Here is a 26448-nt window from a genome sequence, read left to right on the forward strand (position 1 = left end):
AATATGTAGCAATCCAGGCCTTCCTAAAGAAGGAAGAAAGGTCTCAGTTACACAACCTAACCTTACACCTTAAAGAGCTGGAAAAAGAACAGCATGTGATCTTCAGATCACAACACTGAAGAAATACAAACAATATTAAGAGAATATTATGAGCAATTATATGCCAAAATAATTAACCTCAAACCAGCAAAAGACAGGAAATATTAAAGATTAGAGCAGAAATCAGTGCTATAAAAAAAAGTAGAACAGATCAATGAAACCAGGAGCTGGTTCTTTGAAAGAATTTAAAAAATTGATAAAACACTACCCAGTTTGATCAAAAGCCAAAAGAAAAATGCCCAAGTAAAGAAAATAAAGAGTGAAAGAGGAGAGATCACAACACTGAAGAAATACAAACAATATTAAGAGAATATTATGAGCAATTATATGCCAATAAATTAGCCAATCTGTAAGAAATGGACAAATTCCTAGAAATATAAACTACCAAAACTGAAAACAGGAAGAAATAGAAAAGTTGAACAGACTCATAACCAGTAAAGAAATTTAATTAGTAACAAAAAAAAGTCTCCCAAAAAACAAGAGTCCAGGGCCGGATGGCTTTCCAGGAGAATTCTACCACACATTTAAAGAAGAGTTGACACTTATTCTTTTGAAGCTGTTCCAAAGAACAGAAATGGAAGGAAAACTTCCAAACCCATTCTATGAGGCCAGTTTCACCTTGATTCTGAAACCAAAGACCTCACTAAAAAAGGAGAACCAAAGATCAATTTCTTTGATGAGCATGGATGCAAAAATTCTCAGCAAGATACAAGCCAATGGGAGCCAACAATACATTAAAAGAATTATTCACCACGATCAACAGGCATTTATACCTGGGATATAGGGCTGGTTCTATATCTGCAAATCAATCAATGTGATACATCACATTAATTTAAAAAAAGAATTAGAACCACATGATCCTCTCATTAGATGCAGAGAAAGCATGACATAATACAGCATCCTTTCTTAATAAAAACCCTCAAGAAAGTAGGGAGAGAAGGATCATACATCAACATCATAAAAGCCATATATGAAGACCCACCGCTAATATCATACTCAGTGGGGGAAAATGGAACTTTCCCCTTAAAGTCAGGAACATGATAGGGATGTCCACTCTCCCCACTGTTGTTCAACATAGTATTGGAAGTCCTAGCCTCAGCATCAGACAACAAAAGGAAATAAAAGGCATCCAAATTGGCAAGGAGGAAGTCAAACTTTCACTCTTTGCACACCACATGATATTCTATATGTAAAACCCAAAAGATTCCACCAAAAACTTGCTAGAACTGATCCATGAAATGAGTAAAGTCTCAAGATATAAAATGAATGCACAGAAATCAGTTGCATTTCTATACAACAATAATGAAGCAACAAAAGAGAAACCAAGGGAGCAATCCCATTTACAACTGCACCAAAAATGATAAAATATCTAGGAATAAACTTAACCAAAGAGGTGAAAAATCTATACACTGAAAAGTACAGAAAGCTTATGAAAGACATGGAAGACAACATCAAAAAATGGGAAAATATTCCATGCTTATGGTTTGGAAGAACAAATATTATTAAAATGTTTACACTACCCAAAGCAATACATATATTCAATGCAATCCCTATCAAAAAATAACACCAGCATTCTTCACAGAGCTAGAATAAACAATCCTAAAATGTGTATGGAACCAGAAAAGACCCCAAGGAACCAAAACAATCCTGAAAAAGAAAACCAAAGCTGGAGGTATCACAATCCCGGATGTATACAAAGCTGTAATCATCAAGACAATATGGTACTGGCACAAAAACAGACTCTAAGATCAGTCAAACAGAATAGAGAACCCAGAAATGGACCCACAAATGTATGGCCAACTAATCTTTGACAAAGCAGAAAAGAATATCAAATGGAATAAAGACAGTCTCTTTAGCAAATGATACTGGAAAAACTGGACAACAAAATGCAAAAGAATGAACCTGGATCACCTTCTTACACCATACACAAAAATAAACTCGAAATGAATGAAAGATCTAAATATAAGACAGAAAGCCATCAAAATCTTCGAGGAGAAATCGGGCAAAAACCTCTTTGACCCCGGCCGCAGCAATTTCTTACTCAATACATCTCTGGAGGCAAGGGAAATAAAAACAAAAATAAACTATTGGGACTTCATGAAGATACAAAGCTTCTAAACAGCAGAGGAAACAATCAGCAAAACTAAAAGGCAACCAAGGAAAGGGAGAAGATATCTGCAAATGACCTATCTGACAAAAGGCTGGTATCCAAAATCTACAAAGAACTTATCAAATTCAACACTAAAAAACAAATAATCTAGTGAAGAAATAGGCAAAAGACATGAACAGAAACTTTTGCAAAGAAGACATCCAGATGGCTAACAGACACATGAAAAAATGGTCAACATCACTCGGCATCAAGGAAATACAAATCAAAACCACAATGACATACCACCTCACATCTGTCAGAATGGCTAAAATTAACAACTCAGGCAATGAAAGATGTTGGCGAGGATGTGGAGAGAGGGTATCTCTTGCACACATGTTGGGAATGCCAACTGGTGCAGCCACTCTGGAAAGTGGTATGGAGATTCCTCAAAAAATTAAAACTAGAAATACCCTATGACTCAGCAATTGCACTACTAGGTATTCATCCAAAGGATATAGGTGTGCTGTTCTGAAGGTTCACATGCATCCCAATGTTTATTTTTTTCTTTCTTTATTAAAAAAATTTTTTTAATTTTTTATCCATTTCTGAGAGAGAGAGAGACAGCATGAGCAGGGGAGGGTCAGAGAGAGAGACACACAGAATCTGAAACAGGCTCCAGGCTCTGAGCTAGCTGTCAGCACAGAGCCCGATGCGGGGCTTGAACCCACGAACCAGGAGATCATGACCTGAGCTGAAGTTGGGCGCTTAACCAACTGAGCCACCCAGGCGCCCCTGCACCCCAATGTTTATAGCAGTGCTATCAACAATAACCAAAGTATGGAAAGAGCTCATTTTAAATATACATACAATGGAGCATTACTTGACAATCAAAAAGAATGAAACCCTGCTATTTGCAACAACATGGGTGGAACTACAGTGTATTATGCTAAGCGAAATTCGTCAGAGAAAGAACAGTATCATATGACTTCACTAATATGTGGAATTTAAGATACAAAACAGATGAACATAAGAGAAGGGAAGCAAAAATAATATAAAAACAAGGAGGGGGAAAACACAAGAGACTCTTTAAATATAGAGAGAAGGCAGAGGGTTGCTGGGGGGGTTGTGGGTGGGGGGAAGGGCTAANCTATGACTCAGCAATTGCACTACTAGGTATTCATCCAAAGGATATAGGTGTGCTGTTCTGAAGGTTCACATGCATCCCAATGTTTATTTTTTTCTTTCTTTATTAAAAAAATTTTTTTAATTTTTTATCCATTTCTGAGAGAGAGAGAGACAGCATGAGCAGGGGAGGGTCAGAGAGAGAGACACACAGAATCTGAAACAGGCTCCAGGCTCTGAGCTAGCTGTCAGCACAGAGCCCGATGCGGGGCTTGAACCCACGAACCAGGAGATCATGACCTGAGCTGAAGTTGGGCGCTTAACCAACTGAGCCACCCAGGCGCCCCTGCACCCCAATGTTTATAGCAGTGCTATCAACAATAACCAAAGTATGGAAAGAGCTCATTTTAAATATACATACAATGGAGCATTACTTGACAATCAAAAAGAATGAAACCCTGCTATTTGCAACAACATGGGTGGAACTACAGTGTATTATGCTAAGCGAAATTCGTCAGAGAAAGAACAGTATCATATGACTTCACTAATATGTGGAATTTAAGATACAAAACAGATGAACATAAGAGAAGGGAAGCAAAAATAATATAAAAACAAGGAGGGGGAAAACACAAGAGACTCTTTAAATATAGAGAGAAGGCAGAGGGTTGCTGGGGGGGTTGTGGGTGGGGGGAAGGGCTAAGTGGGCAAGGGGCATTAAGGACGATACTTGTTGGGATGAGCACTGGGTGTTATATGCAAGAGATAAATCACAGGATTCTACTCTTGTAATCATTATTGCACTATATGCTAACGAACTTAAATGTAAAAAAATAATAATACATACATACATACATGCATACTGCATGCCATTAGAAAAAAAAAAGAATTAAGACCGAGAGCAATTATAGACCAGCAACTAAAAATTATCAGGAAATGAGGGGAGATGACTTCAATAAGTAGGTAATGATCTTTTCACATGAAATTCAAAGCTGAAGTTTTCAGAAAAGGATTGATAAAGGTCTAGAAGTGGAAGTGAGGAACAATAAGGACACATATTTTACCAGTTAGTCCAGTGGTATAATGGCTGCTAAAGAAAAGAAATGAACACGGAGAAGGCTACAAAGAAACAACGTTCCCAGGAAGGCAGATTTCAGTCAGAGAACATGGTGGCAGGAATGTGCAGGGAAGAAGTTGACAACAGAAGGAATTTTGCTAATAATAAAATTTGTTCCACAGGGAATAACACAAGGTTCCAGGCATTGTAGAGGAAAAGGATAATAACAGATATGGCTTATGGAAATTTGAGTGAAGGATGATATGAGAAATCTTAAACTCCTTGCAGTGACTGGTATAAAGAGTAGGAAGAGCTGCAAATGAAATTAGTTGTGGTGCAATCAAATAATAACGTCAAGGCTGAAAAGTGTTGGAAAGCAAGGTAGAATGCAGATGTCTAGGAATCTCTCTTAACCCTGCAGATGAAAGTAGGGACACATAGGGAGGCTGATCTTACCAAGCACAGAATTCACTCTTGATCCCATTCCAGGAAGGTCCGTCTTACTAAGTATACAAGGTTTCTGGGATTTACTCTTGACTCATATTAGCTATCTGTTAAATAAAAATACTTACCCTTACTATTTGCAGTATACTCTGACATCTATTCTATTTGTTTTTTTAATGTGGTAGCTATAAGCCACTCAATTCACCTTACAATCCATTAATGTATGGATTTGTAATGCATGGTCTGCAAAAATACCGTACTAGGCAATCACTAATAACTTTACAATCTGTACAGAAACCTTTAAGTTGTGAATCTTTATGTCAAATATGTGTAACTCCTTTTGAAATTGATGTCTTACCTCTACAGAGCTAACATGCAAGCAAAACACTTGTATATACACACAGGAAAGTTATTTTCACTTTTTTATCTTTCATTATCACTTGGTGGATTATTGTAAATGCTTATGCTTACCATTTGATCAAGTCATTACTGTCCTTTTTCTATGCTATCATCCAAAGACTTTCCACTAAATCTTCCCCCTCAAACCATACATAGCATAATTAAATGGATACTTTCTTTAAGTCGTTTATTCATTCATTCATTCTACAAACATTTGCTCAAGGTACTATGATAGAGAATACTGGGATGGGAACCTAATTTTATACAGAGGCCTGTCAGAGAAAGTAATGTTTAAACTGAGACTTGAAGGATGAAATAGAGCCACTCATCACAGGAAGAACTGGGGATAAAGCATTCCAAGCAGTTAGAGGGACAGGTAAAGATGTAAAGGGCTTGGGCCTATTAGAAGACTTAAAAGGAGGTTTCTATGGCTGCATCATGTAAAGTGAGGGTAAGAAAGACCGAAGGTAGTAGAGGTGAACGGTGGGTAAATTATACAATGTCTTTTGAACCACGGTGAGGTTTTTTTTTTATATACAAATAGTTTATTGTCAAATTAGTTTCCACATAACACCCACTGCTCATCCCCACAAGTGTCCTCCTCTATGCCCATCCCCCTCCCCCCCACATCCATCGGTCCTCAGTTTTTGTCAGCATTCAAGAGTCTCTCATGGTTTGCCTCTCTCCCTTTCCCCCACCATTTCCTCCCTTTTTCTCCCGCCTTGTTCCTCAGTTAAGTTCCTCCTAATCCTCCCATACATGCAAACATATGGTATTTGTCCTTCTCTGCCTGACTTATTTCGCTCAGCATAACACCCTCAAGGTCCATCCATGTTGCTACGCATGGCCAGATTTCATTCTTTCTCATTGTCATGTAGTATTCCATCGTATAGATAAACCACATCTTCTTGATCCATTCGTCGGTTGATGGACACTTAGGCTCTTTCCATGTTTTGGCTATTGTTGAGAGTGCTGCTATGAACATTGGGGTACATGTGCTCCTATGCATCAGCATTTCTGTATCCCTTGGGTAAATTCCTAGCAGTGCTATTGCTGGGTCATAGGGGAGTTCTATTGTTAGTTTCCTGAGGAACCTCCACACTGTTTTCCAGAGGGGCTGTACCAATTTACATTCCCACCAACAGTGTAGGAGGGTGCCAAACCACGGTGAGTTTTATTTAAAGTGCAATAAAAAAATATGTTTTAACAGGAGAGTTACATAATTCAATTTATGTTTTTAAAAGATCATTCTAGCTGCTGTGTAGAGAATGTAAGGAAGAACTCAGGAAAAGATGCTGGGAAAACAATGATGAAGCTACTGTACTGACCCAGGCAAGAGATGCTAATGGCCTGGATTAGGCAGTGGAATAAAAATACTGAGAGGTAACCATAGTTGAGATATATTTTGGAGATAGATGTTATAGCACTTACCAAAGGATTAGGTGTTGTTTGAAATGGTAAAAGACTGGATGTCCATATTTTTGTATTCAGCAGTGGCTATATAGTACTGCCATTTATTGGGGGAAAACCGATAGAGAAATGGCATTGGAAGAAAAACCAAAAGCTCCATTTTAAACATGTTAACTTAAAGATGCTAATAAGGTATGCAATTCACAAAAATAAATCACCAATTTGGATAAATGCATTCACAAAAAAGTATAACCTGGAGATACATATTTGGGAGCAAACAGAAAATTAATGGCATAGGAAATGCAGAAATCATCTTGGGAAAAGTGCATACAGAAACTGAAAATATTGTTGGTAACAAAAGACTATGTTCAAATATTAGAACAGATAGCTTTAAGAACATTTTCAAAATAATTGCCTTTTTCTTCACAAACTACTGAAAATGCCACATACAACTGATTCATATCCATAGGCTTCTCAATAAATGAACAGATAAATGATACGGCTATATAAACTAATGTATTTTGGTGTTTTATTTCTGCCAAGGTTGATGGTTTACTCAGGCAGCACTTCTTTTTATTTTTTAACCTATGTTTCAATTACAACAGCCATGAAGCACCCACCAGGGGTCAGCAAACTAGGCGTATGTGACAAATCTAGGCCACTGCCTATTTTTGTATGGCCTATAAGTTAAGAATGATTTTTACATTTTTAAATGGTTAAAAAAAAATTTTAAGGAGTATTTCATAGTATGTGAAATTATATAAAATTCAAATTTCTGCATTCATAAATAAAGATTTATTGGAACACAGTAATGGTTCACATTTTCACATATGGCCTATGGCTCCTTTCACACTATAACATCAGAATTGAGTAGCTGCAAGGGGGACAATATTGCCCACAAAGCCTAAAAGATTTACAACTTGGCTCTATATAGAAAAAAGTTGCTGACCCCCTAAAACAGTACATCACTAACTTATACCTAAACTTATAAATATCTCCCTAAAGTGAAATTCATGTAAATATCTTATTTAAATACTCAGAACATCTCCATATATCAAATGAACTCACATATAAATATTTAGAAGCACAATGTCTACCAGAAGTCACTGGCAAAGAACTGAATCAAAAGTTGAAGATTCTGTTTACGTGTAGATACTGAAATATCAAGTTAATAACAAGTATGAAATGATTTGATACTATTTCCACCTCAAACATCTAAAACTTTAAAGTTAATTCATTTCTTTCCACTCCTCCCCACTTTTTCTGTCAAAGAAAAAGTGTATGAAATATTTAGTATGTGAGGCTGCTACTGGGTCCTTAAGAATAGCAACTACTGCCTTATAATTGCAACACTTTATGAAAATTCTTAAAATAAAATTCATTCCATGCATTTCCCACTAGCTAAGTAAACAATGATTCTCACCATTTAAATTTTCCAAATTAAAAAAATTTGCTATTATTATCTCTGTTCCAAATCAGTATTTGGCAATACATATATACATTGTATGTGACTTCCTTTAGGCCAATAAGTAATTGTTCAGTAAATCACTGTTCCAGGGTACTTACGGACACCCTATGAGGTTTGAGAAAAAAGTAAAAAGCTCTCAAAAAGAATACCAAACCCATTCCTATATAACAGTTAGAAATATGAAAAACATGCTATACAGTGTTTACAATTACACACCTACCTCATTCAAAACTACTGTTAGTTTAGCAGAAAAATGTTTTAACTTGAAAAACACTGTTTGCTGATTCTTTTTCTTTTTTAGTTCTTTTTTGATTTTTTCTTTCACAGTTTATTGTCAAGTTGGTTTCCATAATAACACCCAGTGCTCATCCCAACAAGTGCCCTCCTCCATGCCCATCAACCCCCTTCCTCTCTCCCCCACCCGCATCAGCCCTCAGTTTGCTCTCAGCATTCAAGAGTCTCTCATGGTTTGCCTCCCTCTCCCCAACTATTTTTTTCTCCTTTTCCTCCCTCATGGTCCTCTGTTAAGTTTCTCTTGATCCACTTATAAGTGAAAACATATGGTATCTGTCTTTCTCTGCCTGGCTTACTTATTTCGCTCTGTTTGCTGATTCTTTAAACTAAGTTACTATTTTACCAAAATCTACTTCTGTTGAATTAATAAAAACTAATAAAAGCCATCTTTTATACATCATTTAGATCATTTAGTCAATTGTATAACTTCATTTTCTTTTATTTCTAGGCAATTAAGAAACTCACACTGTCTTCCACATCTCCGGTCTTCCAGCCTTTTAACAGCATTTTAGACACAGGTATCTGAAGTTCATTTTCTAGAATCTGTTTAATCTCTCCTGTATAAATAAGAAAAGACTGAATATTACTAACAAAATAATGCAATCAACATTTGTCCATATCCAGGGCTAGCATTAATATTAGGCATGTGGTGCATAATCAGTAACATTTGTCTGATGAATAAATAAGAAAAATTTCCATAGTCTCTTTGAAGAATTCAGGCTTCAAGATTAATTATGATGAAAGACGCTACAATTAATTAACTAGTTAATTAACTGCATAACTTTTTAAGGGAAATAGGTATCAGTGATTGGGGGTAAGTAATATGTTTTAAACCAGTCAACTGACAATACCACTAAGTGCTCAGCATGTGGTAGGAATAGCAGGTAAAGTATAAAACAAGGTATTATAGAAGGAAAGCAGATTTTGGAATGAAGATTTGAATCAAAGTCTTATCTTGAAAAAAATCAAATATCTACTCTTAGGTTTTGCATCATAAAATGGGGAATAATACTGCCATTCTTAACTATTTCCAGAGCCCAAGGATAAAAGGAGGTAACATCCACAAAAGCAAATGAAAAAATAAAGCTAATATACATAATCTAGAAGACAACTTAAATTGTGTTAAAGAGAAAAGCAACAGAATTTCAAAAAAGAAAAAAAATATGCTGGATAAATAGATAAGGCTTTATGAGAGAGATAAAAATTTAAACTCAGCTTGAAGGACAGCTGGCTTATGAAGGAGACCCAAACCAAAGGTTACTCTATTCAGTGTAGACAAAAGACTTAGATAAGAAGGCAAAATAAACATGATGCTAATGAAAAACAGTGATGAATCAAAGTTTTCCCAGTACTCCAAAAATCATTTATCAGGAATCAAGTCTACATGTAAGTCGATCAGCTAATTTCTGGAACTACAGGTTGTTGAATCAGAATGTACAAGGATTCCATGTATTTACTTTCAATAGGTTGGTGCTAGTCTATACTTTTAGATTCAAACCCATTTGTAATAAGTGAATGAATACTGAAAGAACTGATTATGCCATATATTAAAAGAGGAAAAATAATTCCATACTGATAAAGGAAAAAATGGGGGCTGGTGGGGGTGGGGGGAGCTTATGCTATACAAGTACTATGGAAACACAGTTGCCAAAGTAAGCAATGCTACAATCAAAAACTTCATGCCCTTAGTGACATGCTTTTACTTCCTTCCACAGAATTCCTATCTGGGCACTTTTGATAGTGATTAAACATCACAATATATTTTACAAGCACAAACTTTATCAATTTTGGCCTTCAAAAATGTCGCTGCTGACAAAGTATTGTTCTGTTTATGGAAATAGAAAAATGAGCCATGCTTTTTATATCAAATACATATAAACATTGTCTTTTTGCTTGTGGTTAAGGTTGGTATTTCTAAAGCAGTTCTTGTCTGGAACTGGGCTTATGCTCTTGCAAGTCTGCCCAGTGCTTTCCTCTTACAAACTGATCTTCACCTGACACCTTCCACCTAAACTCTTGGAGACACTCTTAGCATTCATAACCCAAAAGAAGCTTCTTAAAGGAAAAACAAAGAGAGATTTTAAGTTGAAGACCCAGTTACTCTTTGCAGCAAGCTTAGGTAACATATAAATAGTCTTTTTTTTTTTTTTTAATGTTTTATTTATTTCTAGGAGAGAGAGAGAGGCAGCGTGAGCAAGGGAGGGTCAGAGAGAGAGGGAGTCACAGACTGAAACAGGCTCCAGGCTCTGAGCTGGCAGTCAGCACAGAGCCCGACACGGGGCTCGAACCTACGAACCGCAAGATCATGACCTAAGCGAAAGTCGGACGCTTAACCGACTAAGCCACCCAGGCGCCCCAGGTAACATATAAATAGTCTTTAATTCCAGTAGAGAGGAACAGAAAACAAAACCAGAATCTTGACAACAAACTGAGTTCTTTATATTTTAAAAATTTATTCTCTGTTGGTCTCAATTTCTTCTGTGATGTGGGGATAATTATACTACCAACCCTTCATTTTGTTGCTCATTAAATTACGTAAAGGCATGGGAAATATTTTGTATCAGTATGTACCCAATATACACAAGGGACTAAAATGTTAGCTATTTGATTTGTATTAGCTAAGGTAATACACACATAAATGTTTAACATAGTGCCTGGCCAATACAGGTTGTTTCAGGGATATCCAAAATAATTTATGTCAGTGAAGTACTAAAATGCAGCAAGTTTTAGAGGTAGTATCTGGGTCTGCCTGACACCAAAGATCTTAACACAAGATGGCACTGACACTATAGTAGTATGTTTCCGTATGTTACCTGAAAAATATGAAGATAATACAAATGTCATCTAGGACAGTCCACTGAATTTGCAAACCATATATCTGATAAGAAGTCACTATACAAAATACATAAAGAACTCACAACACAACAGCAAAACACACACACACACACGTGCGCGTGCACACACACCTAAAAATGAATAGATATTTTTCCAAAGAAGATATACAAAAGGGCCTACAGGTACACAAAAAGGTGCTCAACATCACTAGTTATTAGAGAATCACAACTCACAACCACAGTGACATATCACCTCATGTCTATTAGAATGGCTGTTATCAAATGCCAGCAAAAATATGGAGAAAAGGGAACACTTGGGCACCGTTGGTGGGAATATAAATCAGTACAACCATTATAGAAAACAGCATGGAGTGCCCTCAAAAAGTTAAAAATAGAACTATCATATGGTCCAACAATATATCCAAAGGAAATAAAAACACTATGTCAAAGAGATATCTGCACCCTATGTTCATAGCAGCATTATCCACAATAGGCAAAATATGGAAGCAACCTAAGTGTCCACTGATGGATGAAATGGATAAAGAGGTTCTTATGCATACATACATTTCAGTATTATTCAACTATTTAAAAAAAAGGAAGGAAATTCTGCCATTTTTGACAACATGGGACCTTGAAGGCATTATGCTAAGTGAAAGAAGTCAGGCATAAAAAGACTAATACTAGGGGCACCTGGGTGGCTCAGTCAGTTAAGCGTCCGACTTCGCCTCAGGTCATGATCTCACGGTTCATGTGTTCAAACCCCGTGCTGGGCTCTTCGCTGACAGCTTGGAGCCTGGAGCCTGTTTCAGATTCTGTGTCACCCTCTCTCTCTGACCCTCCCCTGCTCACGCTCTGTCTGTCTGTCTCTCTCAAAAATAAATAAACGTGAAAAAATTTTTTAATAAGCATTATTAAAAATAAATAAAATACAAAACAAAAACAAAACATAAATACAATACAGTTATAAAAATTATTTTAATGTCCTTATCTGCTAATTCTAACATCTAAATCAGTTTGGGGTTGTTTTTTTCTCTCCTCATTATGGGCCAGGTTTTTCTGCATCTTTCTATGCCTGGCAATCTTTATTGGATGCAAGACATTGTGAATTTTACCTTGATGGGTGATGAATATTTTTTGTTTCTATAAATATTCTTAGGCTTGGTTTTAGGATGCAGATAAGTTACTTAGAAACAACACTTGGGTCTTGCTATTAAAATGTCAGTAGGTTTCATTCAAATAGTATTTAATCTAAAGCTAATTACTCTCCATTACTGAGGCAAAAACCCTGAAGCCTTGAATACTCTATCCAAGCCTATTTATAAATATCCAAGTTTATTTAAATATGTTGTTTAACTTCCAAATATATCAGGATTTTCCAGACTTTTGATTTCTATTTTCATTCCACTCTTCTCAGAGAATACAGTTCACATGATCTTTAAACTTTTAGTGACCTGTTTCATGGCAGAGTATATTTTCTGCCCTAATGAATGTACTAACTGCACATGAAAAGAATGTTTATTCTGCTATAATTATGAGGGGTTTATATACTTCAAATAGGTCAAACTGTTGTTCATATTTGCATTCTGTTGTTCTGAACATTACTATGAGAAAGGACTGCTATCATCTCCAATTATGAATGAGGATTCGTCCATTTCTCATTTCAGTTTTATCAGGTTTTGTTTCATATGCTTTCAAACTGTTATTAGACATGAACACATTTACGATACTTTGGTCTTTGTGATACGTGTGATGAGTTCCCATTTTCATCAGGAAATGTCTCCATTTGGTCCTCATAACATTTCTTGCCCAGAAGTCTATTTCCCTTAATATTAACATAATACAATAACATGTTATAACATAGTACTTTATATACTGATTACTGTTTTCATATATACATATATATGTATATATTTCAATATTATGCTTTATATTTAAAGTGGGTTCAGGTTGCACGGGTGGCTCAGTCGGTTAAGCATCTGACTTTTGCTTTTGGCTCAGGTCATGATTTTGCAATCATGCGTGAGATGGAGCCCTGCGTCAGGCTCCAAGATGAGCATGGAGCATGACTGGGGTTCTCTCCCTCTCAAAATAAATAAAGACTTTTTAAAAATATGAAGCGGTTTACTTGTACATATATCATTGATATTTCTTTTTTTATCCAGTCTCACAATCTTTACCTTCTAATACGAATGTGAGATAATCTATATTAATTGTAATTACAATTGGGTCTTACTGTTTTCTATTCATCTTATTTTTTATCATCTCTTTCTAGCTTCATTTGAATTTATTAAGTATTTTTAGATATTCCACGATATTTCCACGCTTGGCTTGATAACTATTATCTGTATTTCATGTTTTAGTGATTGGTCTAAGGCTTATAATATGCATTTTCCTTCTTTTTAAAAAAAATATTTTTTAATGTTTATTTATTTTTGAGAGAGAGAGAGAGACAGAGCACAAGCAGGGGAGGGGCAGAGAGGGAGAGAGACACAGAAACCGAAGCAGGCTTCAGGCCCTAGGCTGTCAGTACAGAGCCTGGCATGGTGCTTGAACCCACAAACCGTGACATCATGACCTGAGCTGAAGTTGGACACCTAACCAACTGAGTCACCCAGGCGCCCCTATAATATGCATTTTTCACTTAATACCGTCTGCTTTCAAATAATATACAACCTGTCTTATAACAGTATACTTACATTTCCACATACCTTTACTTCTACATAATTCATAAACCCCACAATATATTGTAAATCATTTTAAAAAATTCAAAATAGGGGCTCCTGGGTGGCTCAGTCAATTAAGCATCCAACTTCGGCTCAGGTCATGATCTCATGGTTCGTGGGTTCAAACCCCACCTCAGCCTCTGTGCTGACAGCCAGCTCAGAACCTGGAGCCTGTTTCAGATTCTGTGTCTCCCTCTCTCTCTGACCCTCCCCTGCTCATGCTGTCTCTCACTCTCTCCCTCTCTCAGGAATAAATAAAACATTTTTAAAAATTAAAAAAAAATATTTTCATATGTACCCAAATATTTACAATTTCTGATGTTCTTCATTTATTTGTGTTAATCTAATTTTCTGTTATCATTTTCTTTCCACCTAAGGAACTTCCATTAACACTTCTTGTGGCTTTTGTTTGTGAAAAATATCTTTATTTAGTCTTCATTTTAGAAAGATATTTTTGTTGGATGCAGCATTCTAAGTTAACATTTTATTCCTTCAGCACTTAAAAATATCACTGTCTCCTGGCTTGCATTGCTTCTGATAAGATGTCTGTAGTCATTATTTTTAAATCTCTTTTCCTATATACAATGTGTCTTTGTTTCCTCACCTCTGATAACTTTAATATTTTTTGGTAGTTTTATGCTGTTATTAACATGAATATGATATGCACAAAAGCTGCCTGTCTATTCATTTTCTTCACTGTGCAGCCTGGCACTGTGCAGCCTCTGATAGTCAGCTGGGGTGCTCTTTCCACAATGGCTTTGCAGTTCTTAGAGGAGGCATTATGAACAATTTGCACAGTAAGATTTGTTGCACATCAGCAGCATTTCAAGCTCCTTGACATTGTGGACTAGGAACTTCCAGAAGCTGCGAGACAGCACCTGCTTTGTTTTCTTGTTGCTCTTGTAACCATTGTGGGGCATTGAGATCTGGCCCTTGAATCTCCTGTGCACCTTATTGTCAATGCCTCTGGATTTCTGCCAGTTGTACTTAATTTTGACAGACCAGTCTGACTACTGTTGGATGAACTTCTTGTACTACTAATTTTCAGCAATTTTATTATTTTCTTTCTTGACATGGTTTCCTTTGAGTTACTCCTACTTGGAGTTACTAAGCTTATACTTTTGAGTTTATATTTTTCATGAAATTTGGATAGTTTTGTGTTACTATTCCTTTAACATTTTTGCCTTTCTACTAGCTCTTCTAGTTCAGGAACTCTAATCATACATTCTTTACACCACTCAATTTGTCCCCCAAAGTTCACTCAGGATGCATTCCACCATCTCTGTCCTGTAGTTTTGCTGTGTGTACTTCATTTTGCATTGCTTTTATTGCTAGGGCTTCAAATTCATTACCTTTTCTTCAACAGCATCTACCTCTTAATTCTTCTGAGTAAATTCTTTCTTTGAAGATCTTATACTTTAGAATATCCACTTGGTCAATTTTCAGTATTTTTCATTTCTTTCCTCATTGCTTTCTTGGTTTTCTTTAAACTCCTAAAATAGTTATAACAGCTGTTTTGAAATCTTAATCTGCCATGGGGAGCCTGGGTGGCTCGGTCGGTTAAATGTCCGGCTTCAGCTCAGGTCATGATCACAGGGTTCGTGGGTTTGAGCCCCACATCGGGCTCTGTGCTGACAGCCAGCTCAGAGCCTGGAGCCTGCTTCAGATTCTATATCTTCTTCTCTCTCTGACCCTCCCCTGCTCACGCTGTCTCTCTCAGAAATAAATAAAACATTAAAAATTTTTTTAAAAATCTTAATCTGCTAATTTTATCATTTTTGTCATTTATGTATTTTTATTTTCAAGTTTTTCTCCAAGTTATGAGTCATACTTGGATACTTCTTATGTCTACTAATTTTGACTAAATGCCATTCATTATGAAAATTACGTTAATGAGTATCTACATTTACTGGTTTGCCTTTAAAGGGTGTGCAAGTTTATTCTGACAGGTCCTTAATTTTCATGCATCCCTCAGATTGATCCTCTTTAGACTCCTTCACAACACTTTTTAGGATGTATCTAAAGCAGAGATTATCAAAAGTATCGTTCACAGATTCCTAGGATTGCTTGAGTATGATTGCACAAAAGTAATGCTAAATAAACTGCTGGTACTTTATCACATATCAAAGTAGTGGTATTAAGCTGAACTAGTAATCCTTGTATGGTATCCTTAACCACCAAATACTTGTATTTAAAAGAAAAGCCATTAAGTAACAAAAATGATTATTTTTACTAAATCTTGGTGCTTTTAATATTGTGTGTGATGAAACTGGAAGCATCCATAAAGCACTTCTATTACATATTAAAGTACAATCATTGTTCTGAGGAAGAGGGCTTGTTTACAGTATGAGATGAACTGTTTTTCTCATAGAACACTATTTTTACTTGAATATCACACTATGTTATTCAGACCAGACATTTTCTTAAAAAGGAACAAAGTAAGCCCATCAACCCAAGGAAAAAATCTGACAATTTTTTTGTCAATGATAAAATTTGAGGCTTCAAGCTAAATTCCAAATTTTTAAAAACTCTGTATATGTTATTATGAGCTTGATAACTTACCCATATACTTAAGATACTTTTCTGTGAGATCAGTGATGATGTTAACAATCACTAGAGCACCTGAGTTCCTCAGTCAGTTAAGCAACCGACCCTTAGTCTTAGCTCAGATCATAATCTCACAGTTTGTGAGTTCTAACCCCGCACTGAGCTCCATGCTGACAGTGTGGAGTCTGCATGAGATACTCTCTCTCTCTCTGCCCAACCCCACGCACACTCACTCTCTCACCCTCTCTCCCGAAATAAACTTTTTTAAAAAACCAAATGATTTATTGATATCATATGATGCAATCTGTCAAGATTTCATTGATCTATATAAACAAGTGAACCAATATTTTCCAAATGACTATCTCATGATATTAGAAAATCATGTAGTGAAAGTAAAGATATTCTACAATAAACTATTAAAAAAAAAAAATAAATAAATAAAAAAAAAAAAAGAAAGAAAGTAAAGATATTCTGGTGAATTTTCATATAACAGAATAACAAAATTTCGCTGATGTGGTTTCAGGCTTTACATTGCAACTAATCCTTAAGAAATGATCATTTACCAAGTTTTGGTTGTAGTATCAAATGAGAATATCAAATAAAACTGTAAGAATATAGGGAGGAGTTAAGATAGCGGAATAGTAAGGGAACCCTGGGCTTGGCTTGTCCCTGGTATAGTTAGATCAACATCAAACCATTTTGAATAACAAGAAATTGATCTGAGGATTAACAGAACAATCTGCATAATCTGAGGGAGAGAATGCAGCAGGTACACCTGTCTGCAGAGGTGAACTGAGGGAGAGAAGAGCCATGGAATCAAAGAGAGGAGGGATCCATTTTTGCGAAGAGGAGAAAGAGAGGGGGTGAGATTGAGCAGAACCTCTGTTCACACGAGAAAAATACTCCCCCTCAAAGTAGCTACAGAAAAAGAGTGAAAACACATGCAGGGGACTGTGCAAGAAAACCGTTCCCCAAAATAACTGACAGGGGTAAAGGAGAGGATTTCAATACCGCCAGTTTTTTATAAACAGCAAAGAGTCTGGTTTCTGAGACCAGCGCCTAGTAGCACTCTGGCAAGAAAGCAGGGCGGAACCCCCGGAGTGGGCAGCACAGGCAAAAGATCCCCTGGGTCTCACAGGAAAAAGCGGTTATCCTGCTTGGAGTGCATTTGGTAAAGGCAATACAGATCTCCACAGGCAAGGTAGAGGTCATAGAGCTACCCCACTCACCTACATAGAAACAAAGGCACTGGCTGAGGGCAGCAAACCCTGGTGCTGTCTGTGTGTTGGAATTTACCATAAACTCTAAGCCACTGCTGTTGCATGGTTGCACAAACATTTTCTGGGACAAAGCAGTACCACCCACAGCAAACAAAGCGAGACTCTTCCCCAGAGGATCACCAGAGGCTGAGCCACAGGGTTCTCTGAAGTGTGTGGGGTTGTGAAACACAGCTGCCGCTGGAGATAAAACTCTGGAGAGAGGTGCTACCTGTCAGGTGGACAGCTCGGACATGGATGGGGGAGGGCGGGGAGCTGACAGAACCGGAGACACAGGAGGGGTGACTGATCACTAGTCTAAGAGTCCAGGAACTTCCTGATGGAGGAGATTCTTTCACCATTTGCACAACACTAATCAACCCCAGTGAGCTAACCATCGCCAACAAGTGGAGGAGAATGGAGCAGTTACACTAAGCCCTGCTCCAAGCACACTCCATTCACAACTCCACTAGGGCAAGTAAACCTGAGAATCAGAGCAGAAGACCTCCTCCAGAAGACCAGCATGAATCCCTTTCAGGCATTTAGTCTACTGATCATGGAGTGCTGCAAGTTTCAGCCCTAGGGAAAACTGGATGTAGTTTCATTTAGGGGTTTTTTTTTTTTTTTTTTTTGTATGTTCTTTTCTTTCCTTGCTTCTGTTTCTGTTTTGCTTGTTGTTTTTTTCTTGGTAACAGAAAGAGAAAATTTTATAATTTATTTATTTATTTACTTACTGATTTAAAAAATTTTTCATTTCTTTTCTCGTCTGTTTTTTCTGTCAAGCTTCCCTTAACAAGCAAACCAAAACACACCTAGGACCTAGCTTCCTTTATTCGATTTTTTCTAATTTTTTTAACTTTCATTTTCCTTTATTACCTCTTTTCCTCCCTCCAAAATGACAAGACAGACGTATTTACCTCAAAAAAAACCCCAAAAACCCAAAAACAAACAAAAAAACCCAGGAAGAAATGATGGCTAGGGATCTAATCAACACAGATATAACTAAGAGTCTAAACTAGAATTTAAACCAATGATTATAAGGATACTAACTGGGCTTTTAAAAAAAAGTGTAGAAGACACCTTTATCTGCAAAGATAAAAGAACTGAAATCTAGTCAGGCTGAAATTTAAAATGCTGTAACTGAGATGCAAGCCCATATGAGGTCACAAAAACAAACATGGATGAGGCACAGGAGCAAATTAGGGATATAAAAGATAAACTTATAGAAAATAAAGAAGCTGAAAGAAGAGGGAAATAAAATAGATCACAAAAGTAAACTCAGGGACCTGAGCAACTTATTAAATAGAATAACATTTGTATGATAGGAGTCTCCAGAAGATGAGAAGAAGTGACAGAAAAAGGGGCAGAAGGTTTATATGAACAAATTATAGCTGAAAACTTCCCTAATCTGAGGAAAGACACAAAAATCAAAATCCAAAAGCACAGAGAACTCCTATTAAATTCAATGGAACCTGGTCACTGCCAAGACATATCATTGTCAAATTCACAAAATACATCAACAAGGAAAGAATCCTGAAAACAGCAGAGGAAAAAAATCTTTAACCTTACAAGGGAAGACAGATCAGGTTTACAGTAGATCTGTCCACAGAAAGTTGGCAGGTGAGAAATGACTGGCAGAATATATTCAATGTGTTAAATTGGAAAAATATGCAGCCAAGAATACTCTATCCAGCAAAGCAACCATTCAGAATAGAAGGACAGACAAAGAGTCTCACAGAAAAAGAAAAACTAAAGCAGTCTGTGACCACTAACCCAGTCCTGCAAGAAATTTTAAGGGGGACACATTGAATGGAAAAAAAACAAAAACAAGAAAACAATAAACATGACCCAAAGCAGCAAAACCAGAAAAGACCAGAGAACATTACCAGAAACACCAACTCTACAGGTAACACAATGGTACTAAATTCTTAACTTTCAACAATCACTCTGAATATAAATGAACTAAGTGCTCCAATCAAAAAATGTAGGGGTATCAGAATAGATGAAAAACCAAGATCCATCTATATGCTGCCTAGGAGAGACTCATTTTAGATCTAAAGACACCTACAGATTGAAAGTGAGTGAACGGAGAACCATCTATCATGCTAACAGACATCAAAAGAAAACCAGAGTAGCCATACTTATAACAGACAAACTAGATTTTAAAACAAGGACTATAACAAAAGATGAAGACAGGTATTATATCATAATTCAGGGATCTATCCATCAAGAAGATGCTAACAATTATAAATATTGATGGCCCAAACTTGATACCACCCAAATATAAATCAATTAATAACAAACATAAAGAAACTCATTGATAATAATATCATAACAGTAGAGGACTTTAACACCCCACTTACAGCAAAGGACAGATCTTCTAAGCAGAAAACCTTGAACAAGGAAACAATGGCACTGAATGACACACTGGACTGTATAGATATAATATATATTCAGAACATTCTGTTCTAAAGCAGCAGAATACACATTCTTTTCAAGTGTACATGGAACATTCTCCAGAATAGATCACATACTGAATCACAAATCAGCCCTCAACTAGTACTAAAAGATCAATTATCATACCATACATATTTTCAGATCACAATGCTATGAAACTTGAAGTAAATCACAAGAAAAAATTTGGAAAGCCCTCAAATACATGGAGGTTAAAGAATAACCCACTAATGAATGAATGGATTAAGTAGGAAATTAAGGAAGAAATTAAAAAAGAAATTAAAGAAGAAATTAAAAATAAATGGAAGCAAATGAAAAATGAAAACACAACAATCCAGACCTTTGTGATGCTGCAAAGGCAGTGCTAAGAAGGAGAGACTCCAAATGTCCATTGAACTGTTGAATTAAGATGTGGTATATGCACACAAGGGAATATTACTCAGATCAAAAAGAATGAAATCTTGTTATTTGCAATGATGTGTATGGAGCTGAGTATATTATGCTAAGCAAAACAAATCAATCAGAGAAAGACAAAGACCATATGATTTCATTCATATGTGGAATTTAAGAAACAAAACAGATGAACCTATGGGAAGCAGGGGAAAAAGAAGAGAGGGGAACAAACCACAGCCGACTTTTAATGATAGAGAACAAACTGAGGGTTGATGGAGGGAAGGAGGTGGGAGATGTGCTAAATAGGTAATGGGTGCTAAGGAGGGCACGTGTGATAAGCAGTGGGTGTTGTATGTAAGTGATGAATCACTGAATTCTACTCCTGAAATAATATTGCACTGTATATTAAGTAAAATTTAAATTAAAAAATTAAAATTAAATAACATCAGAATATTATCTAAAGGGACGCTTGGGTGGCTCAGTCGGTTAAGCATCAGAGTTGGGCTCAGGTCATGATTTTATGGTGTGTGGTTTGGACCCCACATAGAGCTCTCTGCTGTTGGCTTACTTTGGATCCTCTGTAACCCCCCCTCCCCCTCCCCCTCCCCTGCTCACCTTCTCCCTCTCCCAAAAATACTATTTTAAAAAACCATATTATCTGAAAGGCTTTAAAAATATTCCTCCTTTCTCCAATTATATATCAGTTTGTGACACCATTTTCCACACAAACTTCAACAAAAGTAATATACTGGAAAAGAATGGATAAAGTAGCAGATTTAAGAATCTAGCTGTCTTCTACCAAAATAAACAATGAAGAGTTTGCAAAAATGTAAAATAATGTCTCTTTTCTTGCAATTTTTTTATTTTGGAAAATTATTTTTCATAAAGAACCTTATTTATATCAACATGTAATGAGTTCTATTTTGTTATTTACTACTTAATGAATATTTGAATTTATCAGTTTTATTTATTTAAAAAAATTTTTTTAAACGTTTATTTACTTCTGAGAGAGAGAGACACAGTGTGAATGGAGGAGGGTCAGAGAGAGAGAGAGAGAGAGAGAGAGAGAGAGAGAGAGAGAGAGAGGGAGAGAGAGAGGGAGACACAGAAGCTGAACCAGGCTCCAGGCTCTGAGCTGTCAGCACAGAGCCCGACACGGGGCTTGAACTCACAAACAGTGAGATCAGACCTGTGCCAAAGTTGGACGCTTAACCGACTAAGCCACTCAGGTGCCCCGTATTTATTAGTTTTAATCACTAATACAGAAAATATTCCTCTGGAGACTACTAACTGTATGTTCAACAGAGTCTCTTTCTTCTGGCTGGAAGGAATTTCATAGTCTCCTAACCCTACCTATGAGCCCAAGGAATTGTTCAACTCCGCCTGTGATTACAGATTACTATTCGGCCAAAGATTTGAGGGGAGCACAATCCATATTTCCTAAGTTTTCTCTACATAGCTCTCTTTTCTCTAGTATTCTGTCCCAAAAAATTCCAGTCATTTCAGCATCATGGATCTCCAAGCTCTTCTTTTCATCTCAATAAGACTGTCAGGTTCTGCTTGGGTTCCCTTTCTGTAAACAATGGTCTAGGAACTTTTCCGAGGCAGAAATCAGAGGGAACTAAAGAGCTCACCTAGTTTGTTTCCCTTTTCTCAGAGACCATAGACCTATTACGTCGCCTGTTGTGCAATATCTAAAGACAATTATTTCATGTATTTTGTCTAGTTTTATAGGTGCTTTCAGCAGGCCTCACACTAATTATTCTTCTAGGGGCAGAAACAGAAATTCTTACAACTTTTATTTCTCAAAGTTATTGCCAACAAAAATCCCAATGTTTTCCTAGGTTTGAAATAGTTTCAGAAAAACTAACCAACTGGACACATCTGGGTGGCTCAGTTAGTTAAGTGTCCAACTCCTGATTTGGGCTCAGGTCATATTATGATCTCATGGTTCATGGGATCGAACCCCATGTAGGGCTCTACACTAACAGTATAGAGCCTACTAGGGACTCTTCCTCTCTCTGCTCCTCCTATACTCATGCTCTCTCTCACTAAATAAATATATAAACATAAAAAAAAAGAAAATCAACAAAAGAAGAAAAACTAACCAATCAGAGATGTAGCTCATGAAAGTATAGTCAGCTATTGTTAGACACACTAATTTTATTTTACATGATAATGTCTACCTTAACATTGGAAATTATGATGTTTTATATTTATGTGGTTTTATATTAACACGAACCATAAATTCGTTTATCTAATAATTCATTCTATACATTAATAAGGATATTACAAACTATGCTCTGAATATAATAATTGCCTTTGCTTTTTTTGTTTTAACAGCAACATTTCTCTAGAAGTTTTCATTTTTTAGTGACAAGAAAGCTAAAAAGAAAAAGGAAAGAAAAAAGACTACTTCAAACCTTAGTCAGCAATTACTCTAAACAGAAAGGTCCTTTAGTCTGCTATACTACAATAAACTGAAAACAGATTTTTTTAATGTTTTATTTATTTTTGAGAGAGAGAGATCGAGACAGTGTGAACAGGGGAGGGTCACAGATAGAGGGAGTCACAGAAACTGAAGACCCGCTCGAGGCTCTGAGCTAGCTGTCAGCACAGAGCCTGACGCAGGGCTCGAACCCACGAACCGTGAGATCCTGACCTGAGCTGAAGTCGGACATTCAACCGACTGAGCCACCCAGGCACCACTGAAAACAGATTTATAAACACTTTCTTTATCTGACATTTAAATGCCTAAGAAACAGACATTTTATATAGTTGTTTTTCTCTTCCTTCAGACTCCCAAGTTTTAACAAATACATTATGCATAGAATTAATTATCTTCTTTCATGTTTATTTGGAAGGAATAGGTAGTATTAAAGCTTTATATATCTGTAAAGGAAACCAAATATGGGAGAAAGAAAAAGGATTCTATCAATATAAAACAAATGGCTATTAATACATTCTAATTATCTCCTTTCACAGAAGAAAATGTGTAGTGAAAATTGGATACTGGGACTATATTAGTAATTTCCAAGTGGAATACAGCACATTGTTGCAATGTTATAATCACTAGGATGAAAAACATTATCCCAGTTCTGTCACTGGGTAACTGTCATTAAGGCAAACTATAGGCCCTCTCTGGGCCTCAAATTCCACATTAATTTTTAAAAAAAACCTATGAATACATTTCATATTAATGATGCCTGTAATGCCACCTGCTGCCATTTTTTTAATTTAAAAATGCCAGCACAAGCTGGAGCCAAAAAAATTAAAACTGCCCCCAAAATAAAAATGATAGCCTATCTCAGTGGACACAATAAGGAAATCAAACCTGTAACCTAAAAGAAACAGAATGTGCAATAAGTATCATGTGGATTTTTCCCAAGTATAATCTTCAAAACTGAATTCCTCTCCTCTGTTCCATTAACATTTTTGCAAGTCAGAAATACTTTAGTCCTCCCAATCATTTCCTTATTTCGAACATTATAACCTACCAGTCCCTACAAATACTTGTTTGAACTATGAAAGCTATTCTTTTGAGAAAAATCAGATTGAGATTCTGTATATTAGGCTTTGAAGGCTGGAAAGGACCCATTTCAGAGGCTGTTTAAAACCGCTCTGATGGGGCGCCTGGGTGGCTTAGTCGGTTAAGCGTCCGACTTTCGCTTAGGTCATGATCTCGCGGTTCGTGGGTTCGAGCCCCGCGTCGGGCTCTGTGCTGACTGCCAGCTCAGAGCCTGGAGCCTATTTCAGAGTCTGTGTCTCCCTCTCTCTCTGACCCTCCCCTGCTCACGCTGTCTCTCTCTCCTAGAAATAAAACATAAAAAAAAAAAAAATTAAAAAAAAAACCGCTCTGAAATATAACTTATCTAAGAACAAGTAGGACTTTAACAGCAAAGACTACAAGGCAATGTCGCCATTGATTCTCCCTCTACACCACATTCTGACCTCACAGAATCAAAGATGCACCTCCTGCACAAACTGCTGCTCAAACATATAAATCTGAACAAAAAGATCATTAACATAACACCTATAATTATCAAAAGAATCATAAATATATGGATATTCAGGAGTTCCGAGACAAAAGGATTCCAGGAAATGTTACTCATTTTTACATGGTTATTTATGGTGTGTCACTGGGTCCTATAGGAACCTGAGATTACACCCAACAATGCATACATACACTCTATCAGACTACTCTAAAAGCTAATATTGTGTCTGTGAAATTAAAAGACATAAGTCATTTTTTTCCCAAACCTCAATGTTCCCCTGAACACTGACAGAAACCTAAAGATTATAATTAATAGGTAAGGGAAGTATTTAAAATAACTTTTTAGAGGGGGCACCTGGGACGTTCGGTCAGTTGAATGTCCAACTTCAGCTCAGGTCATGATCTCATAGTTCAGGAGTTTGAGCCCTGCATCAGTCTTGCTGCTGTCAGCGCAGAGCCCACTTCAGATCCTCTATCCCCCTCCCCTGCTCATGTCCTATCTCTCTCAAAAATGAATAACATTAAAAAATAAACAAAATAACTTTTTAGGGAGTAAAAGTTCTAGTCATTTATGAAGCATATTGGTCAATAAAGATTATCAAATAATTTTCATTAGTGACTATTTTCTATTTACCTCTTTGCTTCTTGTATTGTAGATTCTTTGCCCAAATAAAGACACTCTGTTCTTGCCATTCATATAACAAAATTGTTTTAAAATATAAAATCTCATATCCATGTCATATCTACTCTGTGTACAGCATTAAGTTTACCACTCTGAAGAACACAAAAAACTAAATAATAAGTCAGGATGGAAAAGGCTTCCTAATTACAAACATAAGGCAAAAACTATGAAGAAAAAGTCCAATACATATTGTCAAAATAAAACACTTCCTTATTTCCAAAAGCACAATAAAATAAAAATATACATTGGGAAAGTATCTTCAAAACAGATCATGAATAAAAGGATAATCCCATTTATATAAAAAGTTTTTAAAAATTAAAGTTCTTATGTCCATAGAAACATATAAACTCACATAGAATCACTAAAGTTAGTCAAGTATTAACTCATTACTAGAGTGAAAGAAAAGTGAATTGAAAAGAAAAGATATCATTTATTTCCAAACTGACAAAGCATCTCAACATGTGCCCTCCTCAATGCCCATCACCCATTTCCCCTCTCCCCTATCCCCCCATCAACTGTCAGTTTGTTCTCTGTATTTAAGAGTCTCTTATAGTTTGCCTCCCTCCCTCTCTTTTGTAACTATTTTTTCCCCTTGCATCCTTGCCAGTCCTTGGTATTTAGTCTTTTAAATTTAGCCATTCTAACAGGTGTGCAGTTGTATCTCATGATTTTAGTTTGCATTTCCCTAATAAGTCATGGTATTCAACATCTTTTCACCTGATTATTTTCTACCTATGGTTTTTTAGATTAAATGTCTGTTCTAATCTCTTGGCCATTTTTTATTGGGTTTGTGTTTTCTTAAGATTGAGAATTCTTTAGATATTCTAGACACAAGTCCTTCATAAGGCGTGTGTTTTGCAAATATTTTCTTCAAGTCCTCCGCTTACCCTGTCATTTTCTTAGGAATGAATGTCTTTCAAAGAGCACTGTGTCTAATTTCGATGAAGTTTGGTATTTCAATTTTTCTCTTATAGTTTTATAGTTTGTACTTTTTGTGTCCTATTTGGGGAAAAAATGGACAAACTTTGTCTAAACCAAACTCAAAATTTTCTTTTTCAAATTCTACAGTTTCAGCTCTTATAGTCAGGTCTGTCAATTATTTGGGGCTAATTCTGGTAGGTGGTGTAAGGGCTAAGTTACTACTGCTATTACTGTTACTTCCTTTTTTTTTTTTTTTTTTTGCTGT

General features: G+C 36.4%; 1 protein-coding gene across 4 annotated transcripts in view; it reads right to left on the reverse strand.

Moving 5' to 3' along the window:
- FAF1 (Fas associated factor 1) overlaps positions 1-26448 on the reverse strand; it is a 449320-nt gene that overhangs the window by 268412 nt on the left and 154460 nt on the right. For all 4 annotated transcript variants that reach the window (XM_077779702.1, XM_077779703.1, XM_077779704.1 and 1 more), the window contains one exon: positions 8845-8936. In XM_077779702.1, coding sequence (XP_077635828.1) covers positions 8845-8936 — 92 coding nt within the window. The remainder of the gene's footprint in view (positions 1-8844; positions 8937-26448) is intronic.

Source organism: Crocuta crocuta, unplaced genomic scaffold (assembly GCF_008692635.1).
Source record: "Crocuta crocuta isolate KB4526 unplaced genomic scaffold, BGI_CrCroc_1.0 scaffold168, whole genome shotgun sequence".
In the NCBI taxonomy this organism is placed as follows: Eukaryota; Metazoa; Chordata; class Mammalia; order Carnivora; family Hyaenidae; genus Crocuta; species Crocuta crocuta.